The sequence below is a fragment of the Sarcophilus harrisii genome, chromosome 3 (genome assembly GCF_902635505.1).
Source record: "Sarcophilus harrisii chromosome 3, mSarHar1.11, whole genome shotgun sequence".
NCBI classification, from domain to species: domain Eukaryota; kingdom Metazoa; phylum Chordata; class Mammalia; order Dasyuromorphia; family Dasyuridae; genus Sarcophilus; species Sarcophilus harrisii.
The window spans coordinates 63,087,718-63,102,675 of NC_045428.1; the positions used below are offsets into that span (position 1 = coordinate 63,087,718).

The 14,958-nt window shown below is 45.1% G+C and overlaps 1 protein-coding gene and 1 long non-coding RNA gene across 7 annotated transcripts in view; both read left to right on the forward strand.

Annotated features, from left to right (window-relative positions):
* Positions 1 to 7,200, forward strand: part of NHEJ1 (non-homologous end joining factor 1) — a 108,748-nt gene extending 101,548 nt beyond the window's left edge. For all 5 annotated transcript variants that reach the window (XM_003765922.4, XM_012546351.3, XM_012546353.3 and 2 more), the window contains 3 exons: positions 5,537 to 5,654; positions 6,121 to 6,236; positions 6,782 to 7,200. In XM_003765922.4, coding sequence (XP_003765970.1) covers positions 5,537 to 5,654; positions 6,121 to 6,236; positions 6,782 to 6,856 — 309 coding nt within the window. In that variant the 3' untranslated portion in view covers positions 6,857 to 7,200. The remainder of the gene's footprint in view (positions 1 to 5,536; positions 5,655 to 6,120; positions 6,237 to 6,781) is intronic.
* Positions 7,201 to 8,043: 843 nt separating this feature from the next.
* LOC116422223 lies at positions 8,044 to 13,118 on the forward strand. 2 transcript variants are annotated; one of them, XR_004232786.1, is made up of 3 exons: positions 8,044 to 8,264; positions 11,614 to 11,829; positions 12,406 to 13,118. It is a non-coding gene; the product is annotated as an uncharacterized LOC116422223 (long non-coding RNA). The 2 variants fall into 2 exon arrangements; XR_004232785.1 differs by lacking the exon at positions 8,044 to 8,264 and adding an exon at positions 8,915 to 9,609.
* Positions 13,119 to 14,958: the final 1,840 nt, after the last annotated feature.

Here is a 14,958-nt window from a genome sequence, read left to right on the forward strand (position 1 = left end):
GGGGGAACAAGGAGGGAAAAGCTTCCATCACTGGTTACTTCAAGGAGGGTAAAGGGTGCCTCTTTCCACCTCAAACCTGTGAGCTATTTGCAGGACAGGGGAGGAGAGACATGGGGCTTAGAAAAAAAGGCAGTCCCAGCTATGTCTAGGAGAGGCTCGAGCTCTGCTGAGTAGTGCAACCTGGTACGATGTGGGGGAAATTGGACTGGGAATCAAGATGTGAGTCACTAAGATCCTAATGAGCTCTGTGACTGGGCAAATCTCTCTCTGGACCTTAATTTCTTTTTTGTTATAAGAAAGGATTAGAGACTAGATGAGCTTCTTAAATTCATTTCTTTTCAGAAAGTTCAGTGTTCTAATTCTGGTCTTCTTTTGTTCTTTCCTGCCTGATTCTGTCTCTATGATCTCTGAAAAATCTGGGGGATTAGGCTTCAGTTGACTCATTCAAATCAGGATAATATCAGTAGAATCTAGGCTTTCAGAATTTCTTAAACTATGCCTGTCTTATTTCCAGTACATTTTCTTTACAGTTCCTATGAACAAATTGTAAAAGGCTGCAGAATATTCCCATTTTGTAAGGAATGAACCTGAAATCCAGAAAGAGACCCAGGGGTTTGGCTGGAGTCTTTTTGCTTCTCAATCTGTCTAAATTCCAAATCATGAAACTACGTTTCAGATAACTTCAGTCTTTGCAGTGAGGAAGCCCAGAATTCAGATATGATTGGGAGCTGGAAGTATATTGTGGTAATTATTTCATCACCATCAAGTGACATGGTGAGGAAGAATATGAAACCAGAGGCAATCCATGCTCTAGGCACTGAGCCTGTGTTAGGCAGACCCAAACAAAGCTAAGCCAGACCAAACACAGACACATCATCTGTCTGTCTTGTCCCTTGAGGAGCTCCTCAAGGGCAGAATATCTCGTATACATTGGGCATGACAGCCAGGACATCAAGATTTCTGGTCATAGAAATGGCCAGTAGAAACGAATGGGGAAAATCCTGGGGGACAGCATGGATTATCTCTGGGATTCATCAAGGATCCTGTTTGGGAGAAGTTGCTTTTAAAAAGAAGAAAGGAAAAGAAAGACAGCAGATTGGGACTCAAAAAAAATCTCTTGAAGGTTGGCAAATAACCATCCTTCCCCTTTTTCTCTGTCCTCATAAGTTTTAACCATGAGGCCCAGAATTCAATTCAGTGAGAATTTTTTAAATGCCTCCTATTATAACTCCGGCATTGTACAACGAGAATACAAAGCACAAGCACTAGAGATAAATATGAAGGCAAGAATGAAATGGTCTCTTTCCTCAAAGGTTTCTTCAACAAGCATTCATTAAGTACCTGCCATGTATCAGGAGCAAAGTTAGGCTTTAGGGATACAGACAAAAATGATAGTCTCCATCCCAAAGGAGTTTGTAGCTATAAAAATATTCTCTAACAAATGTCCTACTGTTGTGAGAACTTCACCTGTGTCAGATTTTATGGCAACTGCTCCCAGAGACAGGAAGTAACTTGCCCATGGTTATAAAGATAATAATAAAGAATTGAGTCTGAATTGAAACTAGTCCTCTGAGTCCCAATCCGGGGGACTACCCTGTGATGCCTCTCACCATGTTCCTTGTTTTTCTCACTCCTGTTTGAGAGAATCTTTTGAGGAAAACACATACACACACACACACACACACACACACTCACACGCATGCACGAAAATATCATTTGTCTTCTCTTTCCTTGGAGTAAAGACAAGTGCCATGGTGAAAATTGCCTTTATCCTCAAGCAGGAAACTCCTAACTCTTTTAGGAAGGAATGAGGGAGGTCTGCACCCTCAGCTTTCATTGAATTTTTCTAACCCTGTAGCAGAAAAAAGTGGGAAGGGCATCCCTTGTCCTTGACAAGGTCACATGATGGGGGTTCTTCTTTGGATGTTGTGACTGGCTGTGCTGGGTCCTTGGGGGCTGTGCCAAGACTGGGACAGAAGGAGAGATTGCTGGGGAGGAGCTGCTCAAGGCTGAGACTGAGCTGGGTTTCTCAGCTGGAGAACTCCATCTGTATCTTTTTTTCCTCTTTATTTGTCTCTCCTGCTTGAAATATTACTTTCCCTAGGAGTATGGTTAAATGACATGACAGGTTTTACATCACCGTTTTTCTTGTCATATCTTCCCAACATCCTGAAGGTAACTTGCAGGAAGAGTTACCTCTTTGGTTGTTTTCTAATTGAATGTAGTGATTTTTAATCTAATCTGCTAAAAGCAGAAGTCTTTTTGGTGGGATCCTTGGAAGTGCTCATTGCAAGAAATAAATCTGGACATCAATGGAGATGGGAGTGACTGCTGACTAGTAGTAGAGCTGAAACTCTTGGGGAGCTAGGTAGACCTGAATAGTGGACTAGAAGGGAAGGTAAGAGATTCTGCAGGATATCAGGGTCTGGTTTTTCTAAAAGCCTTTCTCCAAGAAAACTGGGTCCAGAGTCCTGGAAAGACCAGAGAGTGTGGAATACCATTCATTAAGCCTGCTGGATGTTCACCCTGAAGTGGTGAGAGCTATTAAAAATACAAAGTGAATTGTGGAGATAAGAACTAATTAGAAAATTTTGAAGGAAACTGATAGAATTCTGGAGAAAAGGATTGTTTGCTCTTTGGCCATATGAACATAACCAGGGGAAGTAGGCTTCATCTGGCAGCTGCCCGGTCTGAAGTGTGTAAAACTGAGGAGTGGGGCATCCCTAAGATGATGAGCCCAGCTTTGAGAGCCCTGCCGCAGGGCTGAGCTGAGGCGCTTTCTCGCCTTCCTTCCCCTCCCCACCTGGGCAGTGACCCGCATTGTGACTGGTACACTTTGCTCCTTGCTCAGTCATTCTCGAGGCAGGGGGCACTGCTGTTTGCTTTTCTCTGAATCCTGACTCCAGCATTCTCCCTTTGATCCACACCGACTGCCTCAGCCAGACTCGGCTATTGTCCTGCCTCGAAAGTTAATGTCTCCCTTTCCTGGGCTGAAGCTGCCGCTCTCACCTTTTGTCCCACTTGTTCTTTAGCCTCTGTCTCGGGTCGGTGATGCTAGGCAGTGATGCTCAGAGCGCACGGCCTCCTCCTGCTCACCCTCGGCTAGGATACGTGTCCCCTGAAGGAGAGCCACACTGCCGCAGCATCTTATCCTGGGGGAGTTTCTCATCCGGCCTGTCGGTGGTATAGCCGGATAACCTTGGGCATTAGCTTCCAGGACAACATTCCCATGTGTGTGATATGGAAGGGGTGGGTGGGAATATAGGGGATGGTTAGTTTAGCCATATGGCTCTAAGGTATGACTACACTGAGCTTCTGAAAGAGACCTCTGACTTCCTTTCCTTGGGACAAATGAAAAGAAGGGGAACATAAAAGGAAAAAACCCAAGGCAACAATTGTAGTACTAAACTAGTAGCCTTAGAAAAGGGGAGGAGGGAGGGCTAGCATGTAGGTTATGGGTTTGGACTCTGGCCCAGGGCAACCCCGGCTTCAGTGGCCTTTCATCTCTGACGTTTGGTTTCGAGGCCAAACACAGGGGCTGGGTAAAGATCATCCCAGGAACCTTTGAGACGGGATTATTGAGGCCCCCAGCAGCTTTATGGATTTGCTTTGCTCTAAGAGGAGGGCAGAGGGAGCGCTGGCTCAAGGGTCTCAACTATTCTTACTGGGTAGGCTTTATCTGGCCTGTTTGTTTACTCGGGACGGCCGTGTTAGGGAAGCTGTATGGGAATGACTGAGGCAGAGGCCGTATGCACTGAAAGGTTCGGAGGAGAATCATGGAGATAGGCATAGAGGCCAATCCGTGGCCTCTGAGATAACAGGGTCCTTTTGCTGCAGAATAGAGTACCTCTTTGTGGGGAAGTGGGAGGGAGGGGGCAGAGGTCTTGGCCTGGGGAAGAGGGTGTTTAGGTCTAAAACAGGCATGACCTAGGAATTCCCCTTCCCCATTTCAGTGCATTTCCCAGGGCCCCTGGAGGCAGGCTGCCAAGGGGAAGTGCTATTCCTTCTTAGCATGAGTTTGGGTCAGAAGCACAGCTTGGACTCTAGGCTTGTTTCCTAATCTCAGACTCCAACCATTTAAAACTGCTTCTGCAGTAAAAAGTCCAAACCCACCGGATAGAATCCTACTTGGTGGGAGGGGACAGTGGGCCAGACTTTGGGTGGGTGGGTGGGTGGGATAGGGCTTGGGGAATGGAGATGAGAGTGATGTTGCATTTCCTGGTAATATCTCATCCCAGGTTCCTCAAACTGCCTCTGCCCTAGAAGGAAGTTGGATAAATTCCAAGAGATAGAGCTAAGTTTGGGATTCACGGAGGGTCATTTTGCCTCCCGGCTCTCCACTTCCTTCCTGTGCCTAAGCTTGGTTTCCAGGATCAATTATCCCCAGTGCAGAGAGGATACTCACAATAATTACTGGTGGGCCAGGCCAGGGTCTCTGTTCTCAGTCCCATGTGAAATGGTAGTTGGTGTGGCTGCCCCCTTGGGCTTTGGCAGTTTGGCTGGGAGCCACAATGTGTGTGCACAGCTGCGGAGGGAACAGCTTAGGGCCTTGCCAAGGATTTGGAGCTACTTGTAATATCGGTAGGTTGGGTTGTATTGAGGAGATACCCAGGCATTTTAACGAGAAAGTACCGACTTAATCCAGGAAGAAGAGAGGGTCTGTTTGTCCTTTTACTATCACTTCTATCTCTACTACCATTCTGTTATATGATGGGGAGGAAGAGGAGGATGGTGATAATTAGTTGACACTTGCATAACACTCTACAAGTTATTGTTAAAGAGCTTTCTTTACAACGAAGCTGTTGTTGATAATGTGGAGTTTGAGAGATTCTGAGAATTTGTTGCTGGCACTTAGTTATGTAGCTAATAAGTTGTGGACCTGGAACTTATTTATATGCAACTCTTTTGATTCCGTGGCCAAATGCTGCTTTTCTTTATGTTGTAGGATTCTTTCCTCCATTGTCTTCAATCCTCATTTCATGTTTTCTGTTTCCTTCATCCTCAATCCATTTCTCCCACATCCTTCACCACATCCACATCCTTACAATCTACATTGCTTCTTTCTCCACTGTTCTAAGATTGACCTCTCATCATTTGCCATAGACTCATATCTATTAGTTTTTACCTTTTTTCTCCATCATAGAGATTGAATATGAACTTGATTAAAATGATTATCTGTTCAGTGATGAATTGGAGAATTTGCTCCCCTAAACAGATCTATCAGGGAAAATCAATTTGACCAGACTAGAAACCCATGGATATAACGTGAGAAATTGAGATGGAATTAAGAATTGGGGAATATGAAGACTCAGAGACTCAGAGAAGCCTGCCAAAGGAAAAGTTCCAAATGGGATTCTTTCATATAGTTGGGTTCTAGTGGGTTTGGAGCCCTAGTCCCACCCCAGACTAGCTTCTTACCTTCCTTCTGTAGGGATGTCTTTTTGGGGGGTTGATGCCAGTCCCATGGTGGAAAAGAGAGTTTCTAAGTCCTTTCTTTCTGTGCATGTCAATGACAAAGGTTTTATTTCTCCCATAGAATCTGCCAGAGGCATGCAGTATTGAGAATGGAAAACCCTTTGCTATGAAGCTACAAGATCTCTATGTGGCAGTAACTAAACAAGAATTCCAGGCAGGAAGAAAAAGACAAGGTTCAGGTAAGCAGTTCAGGGTGTGTGTGGGGGTCCTCTTCCTCTTCTGGATATCTAGGGTTGAAACCAATCCTTCTGGGACATGCCTGGGGATGCCAGAACCCCAAGCCATAACGTAGCAGCAAGAAAGCTTTATTTCTTGTTCTCCATCTGCCTATTGAGCATCTTTATTTGTCATAACTGGATACTGATTGTGAGACTGGAGTTGGGACTTTTGAAAGCTTGAAGAAAGCTGAGATTTGTGGCTTCTCAATTGATACTGAGTCCCAACCTCAAAAGTGCTTGTCTGGGACTGAAGCTTCTCTAACCTTCCAGCAGCTAGCTCGGTATATGTGACTCTTGGCAATTACTGTGAGAGTGGTTTGGGATTTAGAACCGATCACTCTAACCAGCCCATGATGAGGAACTTGTCCCTGTCCCTCTTGGTGGGTGGGAGGTTTCTTGACCTTCTGTCCCATCTCTCTCATTCCAGGAGACTCTCAGGCCTCTGATGGGACTTATTCCAATGAAACTGATGGTGGGCTCCTGACACAGCCAGAACAGCAGTCCTCTGCACCATCCCTATCTGTAGCTGAGACTTTGAATATGGTAAAAAAAAAAAAAAAAAAAAAAAAAATCAGGGAAACTTGAGAGCATTTTTGAGAGTAAACTTAAGAGTTTGGGAAATCAGCACCAAGAATTAACCTACTTCTTGCCCCACTGGAGTTGCCACCATGTTGTCTTTTTCTTTTAAGTGCTTAGAGATGTGGATCATGACTTTGAATACTAGATGCATCTCCAATATGCATCTCCAATACCCTTACTCTTTTCTTACCCAATAACTTAGGTAATTGTTCCTTTATCTTTATATTCTACTCTTAGTCTGGGTCTTTTAAAGATCAGATCCAGTGGGAAGAGAGGAGATTCTATCTTTTTCCGCTCCCTCCTCCCCTACTCCCTACATACCTCTAAGAGAGCAGCATACATTTTCAGCCTGAAAGAGTTAGGTGCTCATTTTAAGATGAGAAAGGAAAAGTAAGAAGACCCTAAGAAGTAAATGTCCTGCCTGTAACTCTCTCGGGATGGAAGCCCAGGGGGTAGGGAAGATGCAGATTGTTTCTCCTTTAATTTGGGTTTCATTCTTTTTTTTTTAGGAGACTTCCCTTCCAACACAGAGACCTCATCTTTCCAAAGTCAAGAGAAAAAAACCAAAGGGACTCTTCAGTTGAACCAAACTCCCCTACATGCTTTGGCTATTGAGGAGAATTTTGTCAGCGTTACCTTGAAAGGCTCTTCTCAGGTGAAAGCTCAGACCTTGGACAAAATCAGGCAAGGCTAGAGCCTTGGATTGGCATCCAGCTGTAATATTTGTGTTAGCGGAGAGACCTTCAGTCGGAGTATACCGTGACATGCTAGGTTTCCTGACCTAAGGAAGAGCCCAAACCTGGGAAAATATTCAACCCCATTCTTCCACAGGATTCTTCTTTAGACTTTGTATGTATATATTTGTGGTAGATGTACTAGAAACACAACAACAAAAATAAAAGCTTCCAAAACTCCTGTGCCATCTTAAGATAGTTTTAATCTACTTTTATATTTACACTGAACTCACAGAGCCTGTAGTTACTTCTATGATCTGAGTAAAATAGAAAAAGCTCCCCAGATTTTGATCTCTTCATTCCTAAGTCAAGAAGTACTTGTTTTCTCTTCTCCCATCTCCACCTTTCTCCTCATGGGCCGTACTGTCTCTCATACCCAACACTTCCATCAGAGACCTTCAGGTTCTCTTGTAGTTTTGTTTTTTTTTTCCTGTGACCTAAATGAAACCTTGCCTTTCATCTGGAGTCACTTTTCCTATATTTGACACAAAACATCACAGATTGCAATTGCCTTCATCTCAATTCTGTCCATCTTCCTATCTTGTTTTCAAGGCAAAGATAACAAATTGGGGTATGTAAATGTCCTAATAGGATCCTTCTGTCCCAGACAAAGCCACAGGAAAGGCCTGGAGCTTAGGCCCACGAGTTTCTGTGTCCTTCCTAGCCTCCTATTCTCTAGGTAAAGTGTCTTCTGCAAGACCTAGACAAGGTGCGACACTAGGAAGCAGCAGAGTGGTCCCAGAGATGGCTTGAGATGTCAGCAGGGACTGGATCCTCCACCCAAAGACCCAAGGTGAGCACAGTGTGTATATATATAAAATCACTTAGCCAGCTTCTGGGGAAAGGAGTTCGATTAGCACCTTAGGGTTGAATGGAGCCCTACATTTTTGCCCCATTCCCCTACAGAGGCAGGGCGCACAGCTTCCCCTGAATGCTGAGAAAAGGAGCCAAGGGCATCGGTCTTTAGGACTTAGTCCAAGAGAGGATCCTGCTGGGGCTGGACTGGTGATTTTTTCCTGGCTGAGGAGTTGTTCTTCTCTGTCTGCTCCTTTTCTAGGTGATTCCCAGCTCTCACTAGAGAGCCCCAGCCTACTACTGGAGACCCCACTGGGGATGGAGATTCTTCCCCGGGGCCCCACCCCCTGGTCTGCTGGGCTCCCCCCCTCTCTAGCCTCCCAGGCCAACATTGAGAGAACCTGTTACAAGTGACTCTGTTGGTTCTCCAGATACTTTCTTCAGGATCCAGAGCTTGGTTTCAGTGAGTGTCAGACACTGGGCCACATGGGAACAGGGAGGAATCCCCAGCAAGGGGCTCAGTGGTCTCTCAACCGTTTGTTTTTGAGGGGCTGCTCCACCTCCCACCCGCCATTCCAGGGAACTGTTTCCTTTAGAGACAAGATAAAGGTGGTGGCAGAGAGTCGCCCACCCCAGGACAAACCCAGGGAATCCCAACCGGAGAAGTGGCCCAGCCAGGCCTTTCTCAGGCCCTGCCCTTGCCTCGGCCCCTCCCCCAGGGCCCCGGCCTGGCCCAGCCTCCACCCCAGCTCTACAGGCACATAAAAGGGTCGAATTCTAGTGGCTGCTCCATAAATTTTATTCCGTAAATATTAGTTTTCCCTGTGTTTAATAAAGCAGCGGCCCACCTCCCCGCCCACCCGCCCTTTCCCCGGGGCCGGGGCCGAGGCTGGGGCCGGCGGTGGGAGAAGGGACTCTTTCAATTGCTTTGGAGTATTTTTAGAAAAAAAAATAATACAAGGTGGTTTACATGAGCGAGCCAGCAGAGCAGCCGCGGGACTGGAGACCTCGAGGAAGCGGCGGCCGGGCCGGCCTAAAAGTGGGGAAATAGCGCCACCTGTTCTGCAGGCCCGGCCGCGGGCCCGCCCCTCCCCCCGGCCGGCCCGGCCCGGCCCGGCCCGCGGGAGAATGCCTGCGGAAACGTTCCGGGCATCTCCGGCGCTGCCAGGGACGGCCGGCCGGGCCTGCGCAAAGCCCGGGGCCGCCTTCTGCTCCCGGCCGCCGCAGCGCTGCGGCACAGTCAGGACAAGTTCCCCCGGAGCCCCTCGCGGGAGCCGGGCCCGGGCCGCCCCGAGGGCAGGGCCTCCGCGGGCCTGCCAGGCCCGGCCCGTGGCACCCCCGCGTCCCCGCAGCGAGCCCGGAGGGAGAGCTCGGAGCCCGAGCAGCCGCCGGGCCCGCCAGGCTCAGGGGCCGCTCTGCCCGAGGGGCGCGGAGGCTTCCTTACACTCCCCCGGGCCCGGGACCCCCGTGTCTGCGAATTCGCCGTGGCCTCCCTGGGTGCCGGGCCCGGCCCGTACGGATCCTCCTGGGCCCCGCTACCGGCCTCCCCGCGAGGGTCCCGGCCCCGCTGGCCCTGAGCCCGCCATGGGAGCGCGCCGTCTCTGCCCCTTCCCTCCCCGGCACCAGCAGGCCCTCTGTCCAGCACAATCAATAAACACTTGCTAAATTAGAGAAGAGGGTCTCCGCCTCGCTTGCCCCTCAGCGCTAGGCTCCGTTCCGATCCTCTGCCTGTTGTGTTCAGCCAGACTGCACCCATTCTGCTGGGTATGAATACGCTCGGATTTACAGCCCTGTTTCCAGGCTAATGGGTCAGTGTTAAATGGCTAGTTCTAGAGTCAAACTGGTAATGATACAATTAGCCCATCCTCCTGTCAGCTCTGCCCAGCAGCGGGGTCTGTTTTATTTTATTGATGGAAAAGTTGAAGTTTTAACAGGGAGTCAGACCCACAAATACACGTCGAGTCAGCAGCCGGCCATCCTTGCCCACAAACATACAAAGTGGTCACTGTCTCTAAGGTGCTGGGCCGAGTGTTTGGGGATGAGATAGCCATCTCCGGGGGGTTCTCTCCAGCTCTGAAGAGGCCCCTCCAAGACACTGTGGCATGAGGCTCCTCCACCAGGTGAGGAGACCCAGGAGATTTCACCCCTGAGAGAGATCAATGGTTCTTGATCAGAGATTCTTGCCCCAGAAAACCCGGAGAGCTGCCTTTGTCAGGGATGCTTCCTTCCTGGTGAATTCACCCATCTCCCCATGCCATCAGCTTCTCCCCAAGCTATGAAGCTAGCAGGCCTTCCCAGGGGTAGTAGCCGCCTGCTCCATATTTCTGCATTCCTCTAATTGATGGCTGGTCTAAAAGGACCTACCCACCACTATGGGCCTCGGGGCCGGCCGGCCCGGGGGAACCCGCAACAGTGGGGAGCAAGCAGCCACTTGGACGACTGTACTCAGGTGACTTGTGCTCTCAAGCCAGGGGCTCACCCTTCACTCACTCTGGGGCCAAAGTCATAGGGTCAGAAACGGGGAGTAGAACCCAGGGGCGGCCGAGGCCTCCTTGCTGAAATCTGGGTGTTGTATTTACTTTTTCATATTGGCAGCTGGAAGGGGAAGCCCATCCCAGCTCGGCATTGTTGTCTAACATGGTTAATCAGATCCTATAATCCTGCTGTGGAAATATTGGGCCTCACTCAAAACAATAGAGACCAAGAATATTGTGGTTAAATTTCAACCAGTTGCCTCCCTGGCCTGTTTGCCTAACCCCTACCCCCCTCTCCTGGGCCAGAGTCCTCCTAGCTTTATGGACCCCTGATAGGATCGACAGCCGGTCAGAAATGAGTGACTGGAGAGGGGTGAACAGACTAAGGCAGAGATAATCTTCCTGGCTGGCACCCCAAGCTGCTTTTCTTCAACCACACTTGGTAGGGTAAAATGAGGTGGAGCTTGAGAAAGGATAGAAAAGCCTGTTTGTAATACAGGGCACTGGCAGGCAAGCTAGAACCTATTATGCAGTCAGATGTTGGAGCTAGAACAAGAGAGTGGAGAAACCGAGGTACGCCATGGGCAGAATAGGTTCCACTGCTTTTCAGATGAGGAAAAGGAAGAGGGAAGCCTCTAGGGTTTTGGATTTGAGGGGGGAGGTTGTCATGTAAAGAACATGGCAAATAATCGGGGAGGGCTAGAGATTTTCATTAAAATGTGATCATGGTATAACAGCGTTACAAATGGTCACTTAATAAGTTAAGACTGATATCAGCTGAGAAGGAAAGAATGCTCATTTTGCTCATTATACTGCCAAGAAACTTCCAGGGCAGAGGATGAGATCGGTCAGTCCAAAAACTCCGGGCTAGTGATGATTTTTCTAGTTCACTGTAATACTAATACAATCTGCATATACATAAAGGTGAAATTATGGTTACCCAAGATGATTAGGGCATGCACTTGGAAATATTTGTCTAGTAGTGGTGATGAAGTGGCACTTACCTGTCCCCATTATCTTGATTAGTACAATAAATATAACAAGGATAGTAAGATAATTTGCATGATTAGTCTATCAAGACAAAAGGTATAGACCACTTAAGAAAGATAAATAGAAAAAATGGCAGGTGGTCTTATCTTTCTACCATAGATTTGAAGATGTACTTTTAAAATTAAGAAATAAAAAAATAAAAGATGTTGGAATCAAGATTACCCGTGTCCAGAAAGAGATAAAAGAAAAGTTATTTAATTAGAATTGTGTGTAAATTTAAAATGCAAATGGATTATAGGAGGAAAAAAAAGGGAAAGAACTAATATATCTATGCAATGTCTATTTTAGACCTTGAACCCAAAGGAAAAGATAGAGAAAGTGTCTCTGCAGAATTCTTCTAAGGAACAGAAAATACATATGGCTGTCTGGTGGACCTAACTATAAACATTGCCATCACATAAATGAGAAGAATTTTACATGGATAGATGCTACTGGAAATGTCAATCAAGCCGACCAATGCAGTGACAAAGAAAGAAAAGGAAAAAATGCATCCCCCAGCTACATGTGTGTAATTGAAAATAAAAATAAACCTGTATTTTTAGAATATAAAGAATATAGGTCAAAAAAACTGCCAAATGCAATTCAATGTTTGCCCATTGTCTAGATTGTCTACCTAAGACTATTTTTTCACCTCCAATAAAGTGATTGAATCAGGGCTGGGCATGAGGCCCAAAGAAACATAAATGCTTCTGGGTTTGAGTTTTGAAAACCGTGAGATTGGGGAAAGGAGGTAGGTGTATACTTCAGTGAAAATGACTAAAAAGTGATAGAAATTCCAAAAAAACGAAATAAGAATCCTAGCAAAAAAGAAAGCTGATTTTAACAAAATCCAATTCAACAAGCTCAGCTGTTGGGAAATCTTCAATGGGAAGAAGGGCCAAGATAAAAGGTGCTCAGGAGAATAGAAGTATCTAGGAAGGGGTAGCTAAATTGACTAAATCTGGTACAACTAGATTTTAAAATTTGAAATGCAAATGGAATAGTCTTAAGCAGGAGATTGGTTTGGGTCAATAGAAGGGAATTGCAATAAATGGCTGAATTTAATTGAGTAAACTTTTATAAAATTTCTACTCCATCTAGGCACAAAGACAAGAACAGTTTCTGCCATTTTGAAGATTAATTTCTACTGAGGAGACTACAACCTGTAAAAGGAAAATTGAGATGGAAGGAAATACCAACAGCTAGTGAGGAGGCTTCATGAAATGGGTACCACCTGAGGTGTAATTTGTAAAAATCAGCCCTTCTTTTTCCCCATTGTTTAATTACTAGCCTCCTAGTTGCCTAGAAGAGTTCATCTGATTCCCTATCCATTTAACATTCCCAGAGAGGAGACCTGAGTCCTGGGGAAGATGGGGCCCATTAAATTTGTTAAAACCCACATGCAGAAATATGCACATGTGCAAATTTGCAGATGGTCAAATGAGTCCTACTCAAGTGTACAGACACATTTAGAGCTATCTGGAATTATTAGGACTTTTAGCTCTAACTTGAGATAAGCAGAATAAACTCTCTACTCAAATGGGAACTAGTTGTGCTTTTCTAAATCACCAAGTCAAAGGTCTTGAAGCTAGATATTCACAGGTGCTTTCTCATGGCTTCATTGTTAGTGTCTGATGTTTATGGCAAGTCACATAAATAAAAATGATGTTTTTATTTAAAGCTATATATACATATATACTTACACACACATATATAGTTCTTGCCAAAACTGGAGAACCATTTTGAAACATTCAAAATGAAATGACGTGTCAAAACAATAAGAAAGTTTATTATAATTATAATTAACATATATGCATATGTATATGCATAAATAAAAGTTGTAATAGTTGCCTTTCTTTGTGTTTTGATATTTCATTTGATTTTAAATATCTCAAAGAGGTACTCCATATATATGTATATGTATATGTACCTCTTGGAGATATATATATATATATATATATATATATATATAGTTGTAATAATCGCCTTTCTTAGTGTTGATATTTCATTTGATTTTGAATATTTCAGAGGTTCTCTCTCTATATATGTATATATCTATATCTATATATATATCTATATATAAAATTGTAATAGTCACCTTTCTTAGTGTTTTGATTTTTCATTTGATTTTGAATATCTCAAAAAGGTACTCCAGTTTTGTCCAGAACTGATCTGTTCATTCGAAGATAAGTATTTCTACATATAGAACATAGTAGATAAGCCATCAGATCAGGAACAGGTATCAGAATGATCCTATCCAGTTGGGGAAAGAGATTGATTGATTGCCTTGAGCAAGGTTCAGCATCAGCATCGGTGACTGTGGGGTAAAGATATCAGTGGATTTGGAAGGAGTCAGAAGGGCTGAGATTGAAAACCCTATTTTGCCACTTATTAGCTCTGTGATCTTAGTTCACTTAACCTTTTTGGACCTCAGCTTCCTCATCTATAAAATGGGAATAGTGATATTTACATTGTCTCTGAAACCTATGTAAAGTACTTTGTAAGCCATTAAAGCCTTGTGTAAACCTTGCATTATATTAAAGAGCCACTCACCAGATTGACCCGTGTGACCTTTGGGACTCTGCTAATGCTTCATTTTCCTCCAGAGGTATCTCTGTCCTGCATGCAAAAGTTTTGTTTCCACCTCGGTCCCTTTGTTCAGACCAGTCCAACCCCATCCCCCATCCCTTTTGCTATTCCATGCTCATTATACCCTTCAAATCCCTTCACAGAACTAGCAGTATCTCTATGGTCCATTCACTCTTTAAATCCCAGTCACCTTAGATCCAGCGTGTGTGTAAATATAGCTGCAGTACCTATACCTGCACAGTATAGAGATCGTTGCACATCTGTGTACAGTACATTTTGATTACATCTGTGATTTGTCAGTGTGGAGACTCACTCCACTGAGGAAAAATCTTGCCCATGGTCCCATAGCCAGCACTTGTCAGAGACAGTGTAGGAACAGAGAGGGGTCTTTCTAACAGCAAGCCCACCCTCCAGCCACGATACCCTGCTGCCTTTCAGGTATTTGTACAAAGAATCCATTCTTATCATCTTGCTCTTTCTTTACATGTTTTATCATTGTTTTGTGCATGACCCAGGTTTGGTTCTTGAAACTAAATTGTAAATTCCTTGAAGAGTTTCCCAGACTGGGTCCCTTGATTTCCAGAGATAATTGGATCAATTTTAGATCTGAGCCAAGAGGAAGTTATCTAAGGCCTAGATACTATCTCCTATTTCTGTCTCTAGCCTTTGTCTGGTCTGAAGCTCAGGATTTTGCCATTCACTGATTCTTCAACTATAGATCCCTAAACACTGCCACCCTAAGAAGTCTATCATATTGTGTTCTCTTTTTTTCCTTTTGTCCTAACCCACATGATAGTCTCTGAGCTTTCTATAGAGATTTTCTCACATCAGAAAAATCATATCCAATATACAAAGGAAAGGTAATAAGGGGGTAAAAGAAATCTATTATAAAATGATGTCTCCCAATCTATTGAATCTAGTTGCTATTTACTTTCCCAGACTTATCTGGAGTTAACTCCCCATTTGTTTTAGGAGAAGTCATCCTCATGGACCTTTTTCATTCTGAATCTTGTTCTCAGGATTCTTTATGAACCTTTGGTTCTACCCAAACACTTTGTCAGGATT